Consider the following 21,909-nt stretch of genomic DNA (forward strand, 5'->3'; position numbering starts at 1 on the left):
CAACAAAACAACAACAAACAAGAACTTATAGTTGTTTACTTTTTTCATACCAAGCTTGATGTCCAAACTTTGACTTAATTAGCAAAAAAGAAGCAACATCTGTCAGATATTCAAATATTAAAAGTATAGAAAAAAAAACTTATTTTTTTAGACAAAAGGTGCATTTTTTAAAATCTCATTTTTAAAAACCACAGCCTCTTCTTTTTAACATCTATTAAATATTTTGCTTTTTTTTTTTTTTTTTTTTTTGCTGCATTACTGAGACCTATGGCTATTTCACCAGGAAAAATTAGCCTTTTTTGGATAGATTATATTTCTAACAGTGACACAGAAGAGTCTATTGATAAGAACCCAAACCCAGGGTAAAGTGGTTCAGTGAAGGCACCACAGAAAAAGGTGTACAGGTGAATCTGTGAATCAGGCAAGACTGCGTAGAAAGCCAGAGTGCCTTCAGTCCAGTCTAAATATACTCCCACTCTTTCAGAGGCAGAGGACAGAGGAGCAAGGAGAACTGTTTTTATATTATTGTGCCAGGCGTAGATGTTTTTATCATTGAACTCTAAATTCCATGATTTCTCATTCCATCCAAGCCTGCTGCCATCTAGAGCTCCCCTCCTTCTGACGCTTTTGTAAGTTGCTCCAATATCAACACCACCTTTCCACTCCACCTCCCAGTAACAGCGGCCTGTCAGACCCGTTGTACAGAGCAGCTGGTAGCACCAGTCGAATCTGTCCGGGTGTTCAGGATATGGCTGCTTCTCTGGTGACAGTCTTACTTTTCTGTTATTCTCAAACAGGACAACATTTTTGTGGGCTGTGTTTGGGTCCAGTGTTAGTTCACATGCATCTAAGGAATACACAGAGAGGAAAGGGTGAAATACAGCAGTAAGTCTGAAGGTTTTAAATCAAACCAGAAATATAGTGTTACATCTTATATACTTACACTTCCTCAGACCAGATTTCAGCCTCTGAAGACCACTGTGGTCCTCGCTGGAAGGGGAAAATCAAAGTCAGACCAGACTGGAGTCCTTTAGCATTTCTACAGTTCCTGTACTCCAATGTACATCATACCTGAGGGAGTCCAGTCTCCAGTTTGGATCCTTCAGTCCCACAGATCGTAGCTTTACTCCCAACTCATCTGGATGGTTATAACTGAGGTCAAGTTCTTTCAGATAGGAGGGGTTGGACCTCAGAGCTGACGCCAAAGACGTACAGCCATCTGCCGTGATCAAACAGCCTGACAATCTGCAAGAGTGCAAAACTGAAGTGATCCATCCACCTAAAACTAATATATAATTTGCATGATAATTGGTGCAGATGGTCATATGCAAGTGAGACAGTGTAAAGTACCTCTCAAGTGTCTTTCAAAGCAAAAAAGTAATTCCTCAGGTACAGCAGCTAGTTTTAAAAATGGTCTTGTTCAAGATTTGCAAAAGAAACAGAAATGTGCTCATAAGAATCTGCACTCAGTCTGTCCACCACAACTATGAATTCATTAGTCTGACTTCAGACAAAAAAAAAAAAGCCCTCTCTTGCTTTGTACACTATGCTATCTGAGAAGTTAAATGAAAATGTTTGCACTTTCATAACTGTGGCTGTTTGTGCATACTGTTTAGTGAAGATGTTTTATTTATTTATTTATTTTTTGCTTTTTTTTTCTGTTGTGTAGGTTTAGGTTTTTATTAATTATTTAGTTTTATTGACTCTGCAGCAGTTTTAAATGTAGCTCTTAAGGGTTATTTTCATTGTAGTTTATAACCTTTGTCTTATGGAGATGGAGTGTGTGTGCAAACACAACATTAGTTCAGTTTTATTTACATTATGCCAATTCACAATAACAGTCACCACAAGTTGTTTTTTTTATATTGCAAGGTAAAGACCTTACAATATTAGGATGAAGCCCCAGCCACCAGTTGATCCCCTATGAACAAGCACTTGGCAACAGTGGAAAGAAAAAAATCCTTTTAACTTGAAGAAACTGCTAGCCAGGGTTTAGGAAGGGGCAACCATCCTGACAGCAAATCGTCTACTAGGAAAAAAATGGGTCCCCTTGTCACAGTTGGCTGCCTGTCCAGTCTTTTCACAATGACCCTTACGGTGCAACACATATTCCTCAGATGCATACCCAAACGTTTGTAGTCTACAGTGTGGGCTCCTCAGTCCAGCAGAAAGCAGTTTTACTCCTGAATCTCGTAGGTCATTGTTACTCAAATCCAGGTGTCTCAGACTGCAAGAGTCAGAGCTGAGGACCAGTGAGATATATTGACCACATTTCTCTGTGAGATTTGTGTGATTCAACCTGAAAAATTAAGAATGTTTCTCCATGTAATTTCTGTGATCCATTTACCTTTGACTTTCATTATCATAATGAACAAAATATGTGTGTATATATATATATATATATATATATATATATATATATATAAATAAAGCTTAAACATATTTAAACTATGGTACAAACCAAGCCAAATTAAAGGATATTAGAAGTCTCAAGCATTGGCATATTTATAAACACCAAAGATTAAGTCAGAAACTCTGTAATTAAAATTAATTAAGTGATGTTAAAACAATAAACAGCACTAAAATAAAATTAAAATGTTTGGCTAAGTTAGTGTAAAAATGTGACCTCACCTCAGAGTTTCCAGTCTACAGTGTGGACTTGTCAGCCCAGTAGACAAAAGCTTGATGCCCGAATCCCACAGGTGGTTCTTACTTAAGTCCAGCTCTCTTAGACTGGTAGACTTTGACATCAGAACGTCACAAGTTCTTTCTGATAACCTGCAGCCACTCAGGCTAAAGGATTAGATTCAGTAAATGTGCGATTTGGATATATATATATATATATATATATATATATATATATATATATATATATATATATATATATATATTTATTAGGGGTGCAACGATATTCGTATCGATATTGAACCGTTCGATACAGTGCTTTCGGTTCGGTACGCATATGTATCAAACAATACAACATTTGTAATTTATTTTATCAATTTTCCTTCTGACGATGCTGTCTGTGTTGAGCGCTCAGTGAATCTGTGTTCGACTACTCCGCCTAGGCTGCACTGTCGAGCGCAGATCCACTGAGCGCTCAACACAGACAGCATAGTCAGAAGGAAGAGAGCAGGGCAAGCTAGCGAGACAGAAGTTAAGCTCTACTTGCAACAGGCAAATTGAACCTCATTCAGATCTGGCGTTTGGAATTATTTTGGTTTTCATGTGACGTATGACCCTGAAGGTAAGCGAGTCATGGACTAAAGTAAAACAGTATGTTGGATGTGCCATGCAATGCTCAATTACATTGGTGTGAACTAGTGTGTTAGCGCAGTTAGCTCGTTAACGTGTTTGCCGTCTAGCCCCATGCACGGAGCGATCGGCGGTAGCTCGTTAACGGAGATTTGCCGTGTTGTGGCGTTAAGGTCATTTCAACGAGATTAACCTGAAAGCACTAGTGGGAACACAACGAATATGACTGCACATTTACGCCGACATCATCCTAGTGCAAAGACAAAAACAACGAGCATGCTACTAACTTTAGCCGAGTCATTTAGACAGCTGTTAGCACATGATTCTCCTTATGCTGCTGAGAATATAGCCCAGAAGAAGCGGATAGTATAGCTTTTATTTTGGAAAGAGCCATTTCTCTGTAATAAACTCTCTTTTCCAAAGATGAGCGATTCCTCAATCAGATACAGGGCTTGCAATATCGCTAGCCCGACGTCCTGGAGCTAGCGATTTTTTTCAGTCGGGCTACCAAAATCTCTCTCTTCCCTGACCGTCGGGCTATTGTAGGAAAAATATATGTCAATGCTTTTGCATTCTTTCAGAAATGTAGCTGGGTAATTATGTCATTGGCATCGGTGAGCCACTGTCAATATGTGACATATTGAAGTCGCGTTTGAATTTGCGCTTGTTTTTTTGCTTTCACTTTGCAATCGTGCGAACTGTGTATAGAGAGCGTGATGATAATTTGTGCACCAATTCCTCTGACATCGTCTTATTAATCGTTAGCTTACTATGCAAACATGACAAGTGAAATCTCCCGCAGCTTAAACATGTGAGAGGTTGATCGCGCAGAGAATCGCTGAGCTTATGTGAGTGAGCGTGTAAAAGCATTTCAGTTCTGCTGAGCCAAATAAGACAGGTCAGGGTGAAGAAGTGACAGCCAAAGAAAAGCTTACCACAAAACGGAGAAGTTATGACAAATCAGACTATAAGGCAAAAAGAAAGTGCAGCTTTATGGTTTCATGGACAAAATAATTTCTGTGGCTGCAATATGATGAGCTAAATAACCGGGGCTGCACATAAGTGGTCCACAGGTGCGCATTCGCTGTCAAAATAAAAAACACGCACAAGGGTTAGGGTTAAATTTAAAAACTGTACTTTTGAGTTAAAATATATATTTATAATTTTAATAAATGACAAATTAAAAATGCATGAACATTTTTTTGTATCGAAAAAATATCGAACCGTGACACCAAAGTATCGAACCGAACCGTGAATTTTGTGTATCGTTGCACCCCTAATATATATATATATATATATATATATATATATATATATATATATATATATATATATATATATATATATATATATATATGTATGTATATGGAACATTTAAATATGTAGGATTAAGGTATAAACCATTCTACTACCATTTAGGTATAAAGCATGGCAGAAGAGATTAGAAAACTTTAAAATGTCAGTAACTGTTATAAACAGTAGAACAGAGTGTACCATGACATAAAAATAACTTTCTATATCCATCGCACTGATATAGCTTTTTCATTTAGGTGCACCTACAAAAAAAGATTGACACAAATTTTGCTCAAATTAAAAGTAACAAATAACCAAAACCGACATTATGTATAGAAAGTATTAGAGTTTACAAGTTGAAATCTGACCTGAGAGTTTTCAGGATGCAGTACGGACTATGCAGTCCTGCAGACAAAAATGTCACTCCGGAATCCTGCAGATCATTGTTACTGAGGTCCAGATCTCTCAGACTTGAATACTGGGAGCTAAGAATTGTTGAGATGTCATTGCAGCATTTCTCTGTGAGGTTGGTTTGAGTTAACCTAACAAATGAGATACAGGTCTTTAACGTGTATACTTTAGAGCATTGTAGACTATGTTTTTAAAAAGGTCAATTTTATAGAAACTTGCAGTATCCATAATCAAATACAAACAAAAAGTTCTCTGTACCAGGTTAGCTGTTTTATTTATGAATAAGCATCTTATAAATAAGAAACATTTTACCAAAGGACAAAGCATTTGCAATTACATCTAATGTCACAGTTGCAGAATCAAGGTAGCCAAATATGTCTTAACCTGACCTCACCTTAGAGTTTGGAGTTGACAGTGTGGACTTCCAAGTCCCTCACAGAGCAGTTTTACTCCTGAGCTCTGCAGGTCATTGTCACTCAAGTCCAGCACTCTCAGACTAGACACCTTTGTGCATAAAGCTGATGATAACCCTTGACAGCATTGCTCTGTGAGACCAGTTCGACTCAATCTGATAAAATAAAAAAATACATCTTAAAATGTTTTTAGACCAAACATTTATGGGATGTGATACAGTGGCGTAGGAAACGTGTTTTGTGTAGGCCAAGAGAGTTTGATGGAAGTTGCCATCACACTGTCTCTATCATCACATCTCTTGAATAAAAAAAAAAGCCAATGGGATTTTTAAAAAGAGATTACTTTTAAAAGAGATTATTTTTAAAAAGAAATTACTTTTGGATGATTCTGCAAAATAAGTTCTGCAGGACATGTTTTGGAAATTTACATCTGTTTTTAAAGATAAATTTGATTATGTTGATTGTAATGTTGAACAAAATATGCAATTTTTAATGATCTCTGAAACATAAATTCCAAGTAATAAAATACAAATTTCAGGCTACAAATGAATAATATCAAGTTGTGTGACTTGAACATCATCGATACGCTTCTGTAAATGAAGTAATGATGCTAATTATCCCCCAAAACTGGAAATGTCTGAATTAGGTACTTGCTAGCAAACACCTTCTCAGGGACACTTGAAATCTTTATAATTCTGTTGTAGAACACAAGTCTGAAGGTTAGCCACAGATTTTATTATAAGCATGTAACCAAAAACTAATTTTAAAAAACCTAATGACTTTAAGATCCAAATGTAAAACTTTAACATAAGTCATAATCCAACCGGAGAGTTTCCAGTCTGCAGTGCTGATTTCCCTGTTCAGAGAAGAGCATCACTCCTGAATCCTTCAGGCTGTTGTTGCTCAGGTCCAGCTCTCTCAGATTAGAGGAGGTGAGAATGAAAAACAGCGTATCATGACTTTTCTCTGACAGATTACAACCAATCAGCCTGTAGAAGAATTTAAATCAGTGCACAAATTAAAAACAAAACACAACATACAGAATTATTTTAAATATCACACCACAGATTATTAATTGCTATGTAAAATAGGATATCCCGACCTGAGTGTTTCCAGTCTACAGTTTGGACCTTTTAGCCCAGCAGAGAGTTGTTTCAGTCCAGAGCTCTGCAGATTGTTGTAACTCAAGTCCAATTCTCTCAAACGAGAAGTCTGTAGAACTAATGACAGCTCTTGACAGCATTTCTCCGTGAGATTGTTTTGGTTCAACCTGGTAATAAGATGAATATAAACATGTTTTGTTTAGACATTTACCATTTCTGTTCAATTTTTAGCAGTTTCAGCAGAAACGACTGTGAAAATTTGCCCAAAATGTGTTGATCAAACCTTAGCTTTTCTAGGCTACACTGTGGATTTTTCAGTCCAGAAGACACCAACTTCAGTCCTGAGTCCTGCAGGTTGTTGTTTGTCAAATCAACATCTCTTAGAGTGGAAGACTGAGCGCTAAAAACTGAGGCCAAACCTTCACAGCATCTCTCTGTCAGATTACAGCCACTCAACCTACGTTTATTATTCATACAAAAGGGAGCAATGTTAATCACAACAAAAAAATCTACTGATATCTGCCAAAATGTATTATTATATGTTGGCCAGATACGTAGTTATTAAATGCATGTTCATGTGGTCACCATCAAGAAACTACTGAAAGTAATTATGGTATTAAATTCAGGTTTTAAGTACCCAAGTAAACAGCTCTGTATTTTCAGTGTGTTATTTCAGATCCTGCGTAAATTATATAAAAAATTTCCTTCTCATATAGAGGATGCATCGTTCATAGCTTTTAAATCACAGCTAGAACATTTAGAAAATAATGCATGCAGATCTAGTGCATTAAATAGCCCAAAAACGTTCCTAAAAACTACAGCAAAATTTAAGATACAGAAACTCTGGAACAAAGACTCAAAATCTCATGGTAATTAAAATGAGCATTTCTCCAAAACAAAACAACCAGACTACTTAGAAAGAATCAGGAACATTGATCAATAATGGAATTTTGCTGAAGCTGTAATTGTATCAACTGCCAGTATGTCATTAAACTCATCAGAAATAGTGAAAATATAGTTATTAATGAAGTTGAATGATTTCATATTTTTGTTTTACTTTCTTTCTGTATTTACACATCCCATGATTTCCTTTTTTAAGCTTTTCTCTTTTAGCTTTCTCTTTGTTTAATCTATTTGTATTTTTTAAACATATACATGCATTGATTTCTAAGTAAATTATAATTTCCTGACTTACTTTATTTTCAGCAGATTAAGCTAAATGCAGTAGTTCTTTAGCAGTTGTTTCCCATTTTTCAGGAAACTTACAGAGATTTGTTGGAGGCTTTGACCACAGGCAGCAGCCTCAGAAGACCTTCATCAGAAGCAGAGTATTTCTTCAGGTCGAACATGTCCAGGTCTTCTTCTGATGACAGTAAGATGAAGACCAGAGCTGACCACTGAGCAGGAGACAGTTCATCTGGGGAAAGGGTTCCTGAATTCAGATACTGTTGGATCTCCTCAACCAGAGAATGGTCATTCAGCTCATTCAGACAGTGGAACAGGTTAATGCTTCTCTCTGGTGACAAACTCCTCCTGATCACACTCTTTATATACTCAATTGTTTCCTGCTTCCCAAGAGAGATATTTCCTTTCTGTGTCACCAACCCACCAAGAAGTGTGAGATTTGTTGGCAGGGAAAGACCCAGAAGGAAGCGGAGAAACAAGTCCAGGTGTCCATTGGGACTCTGTACAGCCATGTCCACAGCACTTTGGAAAAGGTGTGATAGCTTAGATTTGTCCCTGAATAAATTTGACCACCAAGTTTCAGACTGAAACAGATTCACGCCAAAGTTTGTCAAAGTCAGAAAGACATAAAGAGCAGCTAGAAACTCCTGAACGCTCAGATGGACAAAGCAAAACACTTTCTCCTGGTGCAGCCCCCTCTCCTCTTTAAAGATCTGTGTGAACAATCCTGAGTACACCGAGGCCACTCTGAGATCAATGCCAGATTCTGTCAGGTCTGATTCATAGAAGATCAGGTGACCTTTCTGCAGCTGCTCATATGCTAGTTTTCCCAATGACAAAACCATTTCCCTGCTCCCTGGATTCCAGTGTGGATCCACCTCAGCTCCAATGCAATACTTGATGCTCCACAGTTTTGCTTGAACCACCAGGAAGTAGATGTACATCTCAGTCAAGGTCTTAGGCAGCTCTCCTCCTGCTCTGGTTTTCAGCACATCCTCCAAAACTGTAGCAGTGATCCAGCAGAATACAGGGATGTGGCACATGATGTACAGGCTTCGCGAAGTCTTTATGTGAGAGATGATCCTGCTGGCTTGCTCCTCTTCTCCAAATCTCTTTCTGAAGTACTCCTCCTTTTGTAGGTCAGTGAACCCTCTGACCTCTGTCACCATGTCAACATATCCAGGTGGAATCTGATTGGCTGCTGCAGGTCGTGTGGTTATCCATAGCCGAGCAGAAGGAAGCAGGTTCCCACAGATGAGGTTTGTCAGCAGAACATCCACTGAAGTGGGCTGTCGAGCATCAGTCAGGATCTTATTGTTTTGGAAGTCCAGAGGAAGTCGACACTCATCCAGGCCATCAAAGATCAACACAACCTGTAATTCCTCAAAGCTGCAGAGTCCCACTTCTTTGGCTTCAGTAAAGAAATGATGAAAAAGTTTCACCAAACTGAAATTTGTACCCTTCAGCAGGTTCAGCTCTCTGAAGGTGAATGGAAATGTGAACTGGATGTCCTGGTTAGCTTTGTCCTCAGCCCAGTCCAGAGTGAACTTCTGTGTCAAGACTGTTTTCCCAATGCCAGCCACTCCCTTTGTCAGCACTGTTCTACATGCCTGATCTTTACCTGATGAGGGTTTAAAGATGTCCTCACATGTGATCGTTCTTTCTGGTCTGGCCGGTTTCCTCACAGCAGTTTCAATCTGTCTGACCTCGTGTTCATTGCTGAGCTCTCCAGTCCCTTCTTCTGTTATGTAGAGCTCTGTGTAGATGTCATTCAAAAAAGTTGGGTTTTGCGTTTTAGCTGTCCCCTCAAACAAGCACTGGAATTTCCTTTTTAAACTAAATTTAAGTTTACGCTGACATACTGCAGGGGATTCTGCATAAACACACAAAAACAACATATAAAATTATCCCTCACAAGTAAAGTTAGAAATAATGTTAAAGTTTAGGTTGCTGACAATTTTGAAAACTAAAACCACAGATACTTTTACAAAAGGTTGTTGTAGCTTCTATGTGTGAAATATGAAGCCAATGCTGAACCTGTATTCTTTCCAACAAAGAACAAACTTGCAATTAATCAATGAAAAACATGCAAAGACCTAAACTCTGCAACTTTTGCACTTTTTACTGTCTTCAGCTTTGAAACCTGTGTGACTGAGATCTTAGCCATGTACAAAAAAAAATCCAAAAATAAGATCTGGTTTTGTCAAATCTATATTTTCAAAATAGTGTAAGTTTAAAAAAATATACAAACAAATAAAAATTACAGGATTATGGCCATAGTCACTGTCCCCATTGTTACCTGTGGTTTCATAACACCAAGATGGCCACAGTCAAAACATTTAGCTTGAAGCACTAGCAGTAAACTGACAATCAGTCAGTGATGACGAATGGGCTTCAAGTACATAATAAACTCGTTAATCTGTTATACCTGCATTAACTGCTCAATGTGGAGTTTAAAGGGCATCTTTATACTGTATATTTGTTTCCTTTTTCTCATTGTCTTCCTTCCTCACATACCATCCATTAAAATGCAGCTGTAAAATGTTCTTACTGCTCTGCAGAGAATCAGCCAGGTTCTCGTGGTTTATTCTTCTCAGGAAGTGCAGTGCGATGTTTTGAAATGCCTCTCTGCTGCTCCTCATGCCCTCATTCATATCGGTGTCCATTTCTCCATCTGAACACTTTGATTTTAAAAGCCTTTGCATTCGCTTCAACTCGTCTTTCACAAAAGTGAAAATACTCTCCTCAAGCAACTGAAAAATTATATAAAAAGATGAAACATATACTGTAACTAAAAAACCAAACCAAACAAATCAAAAACTGCTGAGACTTTGCTAAGTGCACACTGAGACAAATTTACCTTAAATATTGAGTCTATGTCTGTTTGATGGTCCTCCACACATGAAGCACTATGAACCTCTGAGATGTCCTGATACAGTCTGTGAATAAAAATGAAACACACTACACTAAAAAAAATTATCTTTTTGATAAAGAATGACAATCTATTTTACTGGAAAACTGTTTTCCAGCATGTTGCCACTTCAAGATCATTCTCAACATGGTTCTCTTGTTGCACAAAATAAATCTAATAATTCATAAATAAAGTGCAGAAATTGGTAGAAAAACTGTGTAAATTATAAGTTATAAAGTAGTTTTTTTAAAAATTAATAAAATTTGTAATAAACATGCAAAGTCGCAAAAAAGCCCCCCATTATTACTAAAGTTTACATTGCGGGGTTCCACAGGCTCAATACTTGGTTCACTGCCATTTTAGGGTTTTATTGAATACGCAATGAAATGCCAGAGAACTGATCCTATGGATTGCAAAGATCTTCAATGTATTTTCAGTAAGTGCCACATAAAATATATGTATATATGGCTACCAATGATATGGCAGCCATAATAATGATAAACATATGTAACTAGCAAGTTACCTCAACTGTTTTGTTATTGATAAGGGGCCACCACAGCAGGTAGCTCCACATATTAAGTCTGGCAGATTTTGTGATTCTTGCTCTTCCTAAGGAAGCCTACAAGGGATTTTTCCCAGAGAATTAACTCATTAACTCATTGGCCCAGTTTTCCAACAATTTACAGTGTTTTAACGTGTACCAGTATTAGATTTATGACAGTTTTAGGGTTTCAGTATGTTGCCACAAGTCATTTTGACGTGCAGTCTAGAGGAAACGTCACAGTCCTGATAATAATAGAATGAATAAAGAATAATGAAATGAAAAAAATGTGTTAAAAGTTTAGACTGCAACATAAAATCATTACTACTTACATACTTTGCTCCTTAACAGACTTGATGTGATGTTAATAAACTGAGGTTATATAGTGACACGCTAACTCACTCTGTGCCAGAAGTCTGCTTTCTGTTAAAAGCAAGAGGTGGCTCCTTGGAGTGGTCACTCATGACCGAATCACAGCTGGATACAGGACAACCAGGCCTCACCTCCCCAGTCCTGGCAGAGAAACACCAGACAAAAGCATTATTGTTATGCCAAAAAACTGTTTAATAAATGCAAGTGTAGCAGATACTGAAGTGGACTAACTCTTTTCCAGAAGATTGTTGTCTATTAAAAGCAAGAGGTGACTCCTTTGAATGATTGGTCTTGATCGAAACAGAGCTTGGTGCAGTTGATGTAGTCTGCTGCTGCTCCTGGCTTCAAAACAAGAGAGTTGTTAGTCTCACTAGTCATGTAGGAAAACCTGGACATATCTGAGCAAGATTCCTATGTCTTGAGTCTACTATTGTTCGCGTTGCTGACACAACTGCAGTGCTGCGTTTACTCATTCTCTCTTTTTCTTTTTTTCCCCTTTCTTGCCTGTCCTGTTTGGCTCTTTTGCCATCAGAATTATTGTCTAAAGGCGAAGAAAGATGCCCAACAGATTTACTTTACCAAATGGACCATCCCAGCCTTGCTGTAATGGTCTATTTGATTCACCTTTTATTGTTTATTTTATTTTATTTTCACTTGCTAAATACGGGACAGATTTGACTGGGGAAAAGAAAGGGGAGAAAGAAAGAGGGAAAGAAAAACAGCGGGGAAGAGGGATGGGGATAAAGGGCAAAAAACAAAAACCAACAAAATAAGCAGACAAAAAATACATATATCAATCACCTGGATCACCTGTTGAGAAAGAAAAAAAAGAAAACAAGCAGAAAAAAAAAGAGAGCAACATAATAAACAACATCATGATGATCTATGGGAATATATATCGTAAGCACATATGGACACAGACATACAGGCACACACAGATACAAATATCCATTCCCACCCTCATGCTCTCATATGCAAATACTCAGCACTTACCCAAAGTGGAAACAGACATAAAGAGACACTGTACACACAATCACACTCCCCAAGTGTATTCTATACCCCAGGTCTAGGTACCCTTGCCCATGGAGGGGGAAACTGCACCCAGACCCAGGTAGTGTTACCCTTTTCCCTGGGGTGGAGAGAAGCAGACTGTCCCGACTCGGCAGCAGCAGGGAGGCCCCACATTCCAGACCCCAATCGGACGGCCAACTCCTCCTAGCCCCCCGCTCCAGCAGGCTGCAGAGAACGGGGGTGTGTGAAGACTCCAAACCTCCCTCCGCCCGCTCATATGTAGTGTTGATGCATGTGTGTTCTAAGATGCATTTAAAACCCAGGAGGCCATGGAGCTACCTGCCAGAGAGCAGCAGGTAAGCGCATAGCCCCTCCTGATAGCTCTCAATGTCTACATGTATTTAAAATTGAGAGGTGGGCAACGACACCAGGGGTGAGGTTGTACACCCTGATGGTCTTTTGGATTCCGTGTAGCTTGCCCACCCCCAAGATCCTATATGTATGTGTTATGAGAGTGTGAGTAATGTGAATGTCTATGTTGTGAGATAAAATTGAGGCACAGGCAGTCAGAGGGGGACAGAGGGGGGGATGCATCCCCTGCACCCTGGTGACACACCCCTACCCCAAGGCCCTGCATGTGTGGGTGATTGTGGTGGAGTGGGAAGAGGGAGGCAGCTGGAGATGGGGAGGGAAGGAAGGGAGAGGCAAGTGACCCCTCCCCCGCTGACCCCAGTAGGCACCCACGCACTCTGCAACCCGCCATGGAAAGGGGGCCCAGGCCCATCCGGACCGGGGCCCAGTTCGGCAGCGCCGCCTGGCCCCACAGAGCCCGGGACAGCCCACCCGACCCCACCACAGAGAAAACTGCACCCACCCTGTCATCCACTCATCTTCCAGACTACACAAGACAATCGACGCCCAGGCTGAGGTCTTCCTCTACCTCTCCTGTATCTCCCCCTCCTGCAGAGTGAGTTCCTGAAGAGAGGAGACCTCCTGCAAGATGTAACAGCCTCCCCCACCTGTTTAAGAGTCCCCCAGGTGGCTCGATGCACTGGCGGCACCCTGCGCCAGGGCTGGGCCCCCATACACCCACCCGCCCACAACCCCGGCAACACACCAACCAGGACCCAAGCCCCCGAGGCCCAGCCAGGGCCCCAGCCCAGAGACGGAGCACCCCCAGAACCCCACGCCCGTCCCGGATCCACCCAGGGGCAGCCAGGCTACCAGGTCAGTAACCCACGTCCATCAGCACAGACCCTCCCCTAGCCCCGCTGCACGCAGCCACAAGGAAACCGTCACCTAAGAGCCAACAGAGCCCCTAATAGGACATGACCGTTACCCCGGGTTGAGCCCCCCAAGGAAGATGCTCCTGGGGAATCCCCCAACGCCCCAAGCCTGTCCCTACCCCCACACCAATCACAACAGCAAAGGTGGGACCAAACTATGACCCCCCACCCCCACTAGGTGATGGAGCTGATCAAAGGAGCCCAGAGCAATTGATCTGATGTGGTGGCAGAGGCTGTATCAAGACTAATGTAATCTAATAGGTAATTTCTATATTGGTTAGAATTAAGATTATTTTTATTTTTCCAGTTCATGAGGACTGTTTTCTTGGCTATGCATAGGGCAGTGAAAACCATTTGGGCGATATTCTTTTCTGAAGTGACATTATCTAAGCTGCCCAACAAACACACTAAACGGACTTCGATAAGTCTTCACATATCTCGCGAGAAAACTTCTGAACTGGTGGACAGAACCAAAGAGCGTGGATATAATTGTCCGGTGAATTGGTTTGGCAGTGTGAGCAGTTGTTGGCAGACGTAATGTCATGAACTGGCTGTGTGGCAGGCAGGAAATAGGACCCAAACGCAAACTCACGGGAAAACAGGACTGAACTCAAAATGCAGCTTTATTGCTGACAAAAGATGACAAAAGATAACAGCGATACAAAATAACATGAAACTAAACTGGGAAGTACTAAGGAACGGACTTACAAGAAAACACACGGAGGGGCACAAAGTCACGAGGGAGAACGCGACACAGAACTGAGGGAGACGCAGACATAAATACACAGAGAGTTAACGAGGGAAGTGGGAGCACACGGGGAACACAGGTGACACTGATAATCATAACAAGACACGGCAGGAGTGAACGCAACACTGACGGGAGACGGACAACGTAAAAAAGGAAGTACACAGAGGTTCAGACAGGAGGAGAGAGAGCACAGGGAGAACACAGACATAACGGGCTGGGGAAAACATGGAATAAAACACAAGGAGAGACGAGGGCTCACAGATACACAGGGGCACACAGGAGGTAACCAAATAAGGAACATCTTTAACAGAACCTAGGAACCACGGCATAAGGAACAAAATACAAGAAAACTAAGAATGCTGGGCCAATATGGCCCAGGATCATGACACGTAAAGCCCATCTTGAACATCCGATGACCTGTATAGTGTACTCTATGTAGTATTTTGTAGTGAATTAATTGAAGACTGGGATTTCTAATTAAATGAAAGGTTTTTAAGCAAATCTGAGACCAGAAGTTTTGGTCTAAGTTAACTGATAAATCCGCTTCCCATTTTGCAATAGGAAGTGATATTGATTCATCCGTTTTAGAAAGCATTCTGTATATTTTGGAAAGTAATTTTGGGGTTTTAAGAGTAAGAAATTGAACCACACTTGGTGGTGTTTGTAGTTCAACTTGACCCAGTTTAAATTTCTTTTTTACTATGGATTTAATTTACTCATTCTCAGTCATTCACAGCTCACTGACAATAGTGCTGGCAAATTATTCAGCAGGATCAAGTTTTCGGGGATACAGATAACTGACAGCCTCTTAATACGTCAGTACTGGTTGAAAAGGGCTGACCGGCATCTGCACATCAGGCACTGCAGCAGATCGTCTTCACTGTGTCTATATGCCTAAATACATTGAGTTGCTGCCATGTGATTGGTTAATAAGATACAAGTTAATAAGCAGTTTAACAGGTGTACCTAAGGATGTGGCCAGGGAGTGTGTAAGTGTCAGAAACACAAGTAACTTACCTCTGAGCTTCAGTGGGCCCACAAAGTTCCCCTGGTGTAGTGTTTTTAGAGGGAAGGATCCCATCATTTTTCCCTTCTACAAGATCCATGGTGGAGCTCATATCTTTATACAAAATACACCCAACTTACAAAACATCTGAGACTAAAGATTGCTTTCTAGAACACGTCAAGGATATTGTTAAATTCAACACATATTTTCAAAGTGTTGTCAGAGCTTCCAATATTAATTATATTTCCTCAAAAGAAGCAAATACCTTTTAAATTCTTATCCATCAAATCATCAGTATTTTCTGTAATGTCTGTAAAGGAGAAACAGAACATGGAGTTTGTTGTTTATTATTATTTTATTATTAAGACCCTGCATATATTGGACTTGCACATATGTTTTCCACACTCACTGAAATGGCAGCACAGATTACTTTTTATGAATGATGACCCCCACCCCCTCTTCTGATCTCTATTTTAATTTTAGTTAGTTTAATCTTAGTTAGCTCACAATAAATGGATTCTAATTTATTGTTAGATTATTTTCTTGCTCGGTGTTAAGCTCTTAATATATTCACACTTATATAGTGTTACTGGCCACTCAAAGTGTCCATAAGTTTTACAATACTTACTACTTCCTCATGACTATTTATACTACACCAAAGTGTATCTATATTAGAAATACTGAGTAGAAAAAATGTGTTTTACTTTATTATTACTCCCCAAAACTAATTACAACTAAATGTGAAATTAAGCCTGAAGAGTTTGTATTAAGGATACTTTGTCTTGTGGGGCACCTTGTCTTGACTGAGGTACATCAAAGTGAACACAAGCTCGTTAACAATTACCTTAGGCTACGTTCACACTGCAGGTCTTAATGCTCAATTCCGATTTTTTGATCAAATCCGATTTTATTGTCTCCTCGTTCACACTACAAATAAAATGCGACAGCAAACGCGCTCTAGTGTGAACGCTCAAAGCGGCCCGCATGCGCAAAAGAAGATGTCACACACAACGCGCTCTGTTTAGACCAAGAACAAACAGTATTGTTTGACTGATGGCCGTTAATATAAAGACTTCGGACTTTACGTTTCCCAATTTTTGCTTTAAGTTATTTTGTTATTTACATAATAATGTAAATAACCTAATAATGATCCTTATTGCTGTTTAAGAGAGGAGCGGTGCTTCAAAGGATAGTTACTGATTTCTGTCAGAATCTGCAGATTATACAGTACAAATAAAATGTTTACGTTGTCTTCCCAACAGTTTCACTGACATCTACACTGGATGGCTAGGAAGCGTTCGCGATGTCTTCTCGGGCGCTGATAATTGGCTTCAGTCTTGTGTCGGTGACGTAAAAGGCGGATTTAATGCGACTTGACCGTTCAAACAGCAGTCGCTTTCTAAAACATCGGATATGTATCGGATTCAGTACCACATACGAAAGTGACCCAGATCGGATTTGAAAATATCGGATTTGCGCCGTTCACACTGTCATAGCATGATCGGATATGGGTCGCATAGGGTCAAAAAAATCGGATTTGATGCGCTTTCGCCTGCAGTGTGAACGTAGCCTTAGTATTGTCGCATTTATGATATGTACGATTTATACAAATCGAAAGTTTGTGTTACAAACTGTTTATGCTGTAAAAAGTAATTTGGATTAACGTTTGTGACAGGCTGCTTATACATGTGATGTTTTTAAATGCTTTTTACTTATAATTCTTGTACTAATGTCGAGGGCTGCAGCTATCGATTATTCCATCGATTAATTGAGTAATCAGATAAGAATGAGTTTTGTCTTATTAATGAGCAATATTAAATAAACAAAAGGGGAAAAAAAACACAGGTCTTTCAATATCAACTGCTCATTTCCATTATAAAATTGCAATATTTAAAATCTCTAACAACAACAATAACAACTAAACCCTTTAATTTTATGCACATGTCTTTTGAAATCTATTTTTTGTAGTTCTTTCCAGTTCTTTTTCTACATATTTTAGTAGAACTTCTGGAGGCTTACTGCAGATTTGTGTAAAGCAAGCGGAAGTGGATGAAGACTCTGGCTCCAGAGTGTTTTTAGTCGCAAATGTAGGCAACGGCGCGCTACAGAGCCGTGTGTTAAACGAAGCATCGAAGCAAAGAATTTGTGTCGAGTTTTTTGGCTGTACTGTCTCCAACAGGGTCAGGAGATGCTGCACTTCACTTGTTCTGACCTAAATGCATTTTAAAGAGAGAAAATAAGATTTTACAGTACCTTTTCATGGTGACAGTAACGCTCCAAGCTCACTGAGAAAATCCACCATTGAAAGAAGTGCACAAATCCCACTATCACGCCCAGGCGTGAGTCACACCAGGGCGTGTGACAAAGGTAGAATAAACGTAACGCTCCCTGGGCTTTTTCCTTGCAGGCAGTCAGTGCCTCTGCTCTGAAGCATTATAAAGCAATAACTAGTAACCATAGGTGTTAAAAATAAAGACATAACATTTTGCGTAAGCTTTAGTTATACCAGTACGTTTCCATAAAGCTGCAAATCTGAAGAGGAAGCGTGCCTGAAGTCGCAGCGCAGGGCAAACAAACACACATCACAGGCTGAGGATGAATCACAAAGATAAACTTGGACCTCAATGAAGCTTCAAGTTTCACTCTGACTGGAGAAAAAACTGTGACATGATGAACAAATAAAACCTTTAGTGATGTTAAAATGGACTTCTTACCATAAAACAGGGGCCTCTGCACACTTCTTCACTCTGCACTGCTTCTTTTGAGAAGCCTGATTCCTGGCTTTTCTCTTCTGCATTTTGCTTAGTGAATAAAAATAACAGCCTATATTTGGCAATCCTGCCTCTGCACTCAGAGAAACTTCCTCTTTCTTAGTTTTTTCTCCCCTCAAACTGCAGTCGTTGCTTTGTTTTGCTCAACACTTTGTACAGTTTTTGCTTCTCTTTTCTCACCTTTCTAAGAGCTGCAAATGATGAGTTCACTGTAAGTTCATTTAACTGCTTGCATTTTAGCCTTAGCAGGATTTTTCCAAGGCAACTTTATAATACATGAGGTTTCATGTGAGTAATTAACTTAATGGAGAAGCAAATCAGTACAACAGGTACCAACAAGACTGGAGAATAGAAGGATGTTTGTGTTCACAGGATTTTTACCATGGGAACAGGTAATTAGGGTTAATTCAGTCTTGGATTTAAGATCCTCCTTATGACTGCAAAACTTGTTTGAACATCATCACATAAGCTTTGCTGATTGTCAGAGTAATTTTAGTAAAATCAGTTCATTCTGCCTGGCAGCTTCATATTTAACATCATTTGTCCGATATATCCAGTCTCCCTCCTCTGCACATGTTCACACCATGTCAGCGCCGCTTCTATTCCTTTGTCTCTAAACCACCTCAACGTAAGTGTCCCTGTGATGTACTCATTTCTAGCTTATCCTCGTCTCTCCTAATAAAGACCCTGCCAGCTCCATCACATGAAATACAATACAATATACAAAAAGCAATTAGATATACAACCAAAACACACAGTGGAAATACAAACATTAAATCATACTAAGTTTAAAGTGATCACAAATCTGCTTTGAGACATTGTTGAGAAATGCCTTGAAAGTCTTATTATAATTCCACAATTTGCTTCATTTTTGTGACACCACACTTGATTTCTTTAAATTCCTAAAGCTCAAAAGAATTAAACAAAATGTAAAAGTCCTTAAGATGCTCATGAACAAAATTTATTAATAGGAGCTACAAACTCATATATTTTTCCTTGATTTTTGATGACACGTCAAATTCCTCCATTTACAGAGTTCCTGTGTAAACATTCAATTTACCGGACTTTGGACAAAGGATTTTCCAGGACTTTTTACAGTTTACACACAGGCGTCTGATCATGAGTCACTCTTCTTCATCTAGCCTCCTGAGAACCACCTTATTCGTTTATGTCCTCTGTAATGGACACTTGTTTTTGGTCTATATCTTTTTACTACTTTGAGCTACCCTAAGAAGTCCCGATGGACATCCTGGGCTTTCCATTGATCTCTCATGTGTTTGGGTGGCCTCTTTTAGCTTCAAAGAGGAAGGGAATAACAAAAAAATTCAATGGGAAGATTCTCTTTTCCTCAGTTTTCAGGAGGCTAGAATGTGGCAAATAAGAATGCTAAATGTAATGTGTACTCATTATTATCTACTCTCCGTTGTATCTAATGTCATTCTTATGGACTAGATTTCTTAAGGAGACTCCTGGGCAAAACATTTCCCACCCAGTAATCCGTGGTCCCAAGAAAATATCTCCCACACCATTACACCATGAGCAACCTGAAATGCTGATACAAAGCAGGATGGAGCCATGCTTTCAAATTTAAACCAAATTCAGACCTACTATCCAAATGTTGCATCAGAAATGGAGACTCATCAGACCTTCTGTTGTCCAATTTCCTGCTCATATAATATAGTATAATATTATATATAATAATCATATATAATATAGGAGTGATACCTGATGTGGTCTTTTGCTGCTGCTGCTTCAAGGTTTAACATGTTTTGGGCTCAGAGATGCTTTTCTGCATACCTTTGTTGCAACAAGTACATATTTGAGTTACTTTTGTTTTCATCAGCTTAAAACAGCCTGACTAGTCTCCTCTGACCTCTGACATCAGCAAGGCGTTTTCACCCAGAGAACCACCGCTCACTGGACATTTTCTCTTTCTCCAAATCCTAGAGATGGAAAATCCCAGCAGATTAATAATTTCTGAAATGCTCAAACCAACAACCAAGCCACATTCAAAGTCAATCAAATCCCCCATTCCTAATTCACAGAGTTCAGGTAAAGGCTGTTGCCTGTAAATACACAGATCTTTATGTGTTTTACAAGTGTAACTGAGTGCAAGTATATATTGCACACAAAGATGTGCATGCTGAATAATGTCATTAACTAAATGAAGTCTCATTTTATGCTGCTTTGGATTCTGCTGTGGGCTTTTCCCAGACCAGCGGGGGATTTAAATCAGATTTATTTAGGAGTGAATGAGATTTAACTCCAAATAGGATCTCCAGGTCAAACCATTTGTAAATTTATAGTGATCGTGATTTTATCTCAGAGGTATTTAGATCTCTGAGAGTCGACGCCACCTCGTGGATGAGCTTTTTTTTTTACTTGTTTGTTTTCTTTTCAATATTTAGCCACTAGATGGGGACGTAGGGCTCCAAATGGCACAGTTGTTTACAGGTTATTTGTGACACCGAGTCTGTTTAACTACACTGTTCAGAATCAAAGAGTCCTAGACTGCTGGTGTCTCTGGTTTATTTTCAATGTACTCTAAACTGTTAGGCCACAGGGCTTTGATGGTCAAATTGAGGTTTGTACTGTAAACCTAGAAACTTCCATACTCTCTATATTTGTTTATTACAAAGAAACTGTTTATTTTAGGTAGTACTTAGTTGAATTTGCAGGAAAGTACAGGGCACATAAGATGTGAGATGAGGAAATATTGCTTATTTTTACTTAAATTTACCATGAAATAACCCAGTACTTAAAATTACTTAACCATTTAATTATGGTTATTATTTATTTATTTTTATGTTATTTTTTTGTTGTTTCCTGTACAAAAGTTGTTACACAAAATTGCATGTAATTACAGGCTACTTGTGCGTTAGTCACGGGTTTCACAGGTGACTCCATAATATGGCTCCCATTCCAGAAAGTACAGAGTGCTTACAGCGCACTTGTTTCATTGTTTCTTGCAAAAACCTGACTTGTTGCCTACAAAATGCATGTAAGTACAGGGTACTTGCACCTTACTTGCAAGTCATGTTATAAAGTGTTACTATTTTCTATTATAATGAATGCATTATAAGAAACTATTTGTCTGTATTATCCATTACCTGCTTATTAGGTACGCATAGCTAAGACATGGTTGCCTTCATGGAGGTTATGAAAAAAGGTTAAAGCCTATAAAGCGATGGTTTTGTTTTGGGGGTTTTCTGTTGTTGGTGCACAAAAACATTTTATTAAGAATTTCTGGATCACTTTCATTCACAAACATTCAAATATATATACAAAGCCCCACCCACTTTGTTGGGCCAACTTTTGTTTTTTTCTATTCGACTATTTTAGAGAAATACAATGCTTAACATTTTTTTACTACCTGCCATAAAATATAAACAAACAAAAATTATTTTAGATATCTGTTTTGTTTTAAATTCAAACTAACTTTGTTATTTGCTTAAAAAATAACAAACTGAATTTATGATTTTATACGCAAATTTGAGCCAGCAGACTGGACTTCTCTGAGAAGTAAGAAATTAGTCAAGCACAACATTTTACCACTAAAACTAAACGATTTAAGAAACCAACAACACAGCCCTGTACTTGATG

The 21,909-nt window shown here is 39.1% G+C and overlaps 1 protein-coding gene across 5 annotated transcripts; it reads right to left on the reverse strand.

Moving 5' to 3' along the window:
* Positions 1–19: 19 nt before the first annotated feature.
* Positions 20–18,324, reverse strand: LOC309700304 (NACHT, LRR and PYD domains-containing protein 3-like). 5 transcript variants are annotated; one of them, XM_082523809.1, is made up of 18 exons: positions 17,789–18,324; positions 15,801–15,845; positions 15,547–15,649; positions 11,716–11,826; positions 11,515–11,625; positions 10,521–10,599; positions 10,212–10,413; positions 7,742–9,533; positions 6,759–6,932; positions 6,475–6,642; positions 6,197–6,361; positions 5,354–5,527; positions 4,917–5,090; positions 2,632–2,793; positions 2,126–2,299; positions 1,072–1,245; positions 944–990; positions 20–847 (listed from the first exon to the last, which is right to left on the reverse strand). In XM_082523809.1, exons 2-18 carry the CDS (start codon positions 15,817–15,819, stop codon positions 309–311), a joined length of 4,368 nt encoding a protein of 1,455 aa, XP_082379935.1. In that variant the 5' UTR covers positions 15,820–15,845; positions 17,789–18,324; the 3' UTR covers positions 20–308. The 5 variants fall into 5 exon arrangements, with proteins under 5 accessions (XP_082379935.1, XP_082379934.1, XP_082379933.1 ...); XM_082523808.1 differs by lacking the exon at positions 17,789–18,324 and adding an exon at positions 17,106–17,781 and having other exon boundaries at positions 15,801–16,379; XM_082523807.1 differs by lacking the exon at positions 17,789–18,324 and having other exon boundaries at positions 15,801–17,781.
* Between the last annotated feature and the right edge of the window lie 3,585 nt (positions 18,325–21,909).

The sequence above is a fragment of the Aulonocara stuartgranti genome (assembly GCF_965226115.1).
Source record: "Aulonocara stuartgranti genome assembly, chromosome: 23".
In the NCBI taxonomy this organism is placed as follows: Eukaryota; Metazoa; Chordata; class Actinopteri; order Cichliformes; family Cichlidae; genus Aulonocara; species Aulonocara stuartgranti.

What these genes read in the sequence shown, in the direction of transcription:
- LOC309700304 (XM_082523808.1), bottom strand. Translation starts at nt 15,867, where the DNA reads ATGTTCTGTTTCTCCTTTACAGACATTACAGAAAATACTGATGATTTG. An exon ending in GATGGATAAGAATTTAAAAG is followed by an intron (nt 15,650 to 15,800) that starts GTATTTGCTTCT and finishes TTTTGTATAAAG; the next exon opens with ATATGAGCTCCACCATGGAT. An exon ending in TGTAGACTGGAAACACTCAG is followed by an intron (nt 6,362 to 6,474) that starts GTCGGGATATCC and finishes ATTCTTCTACAG; the next exon opens with GCTGATTGGTTGTAATCTGT.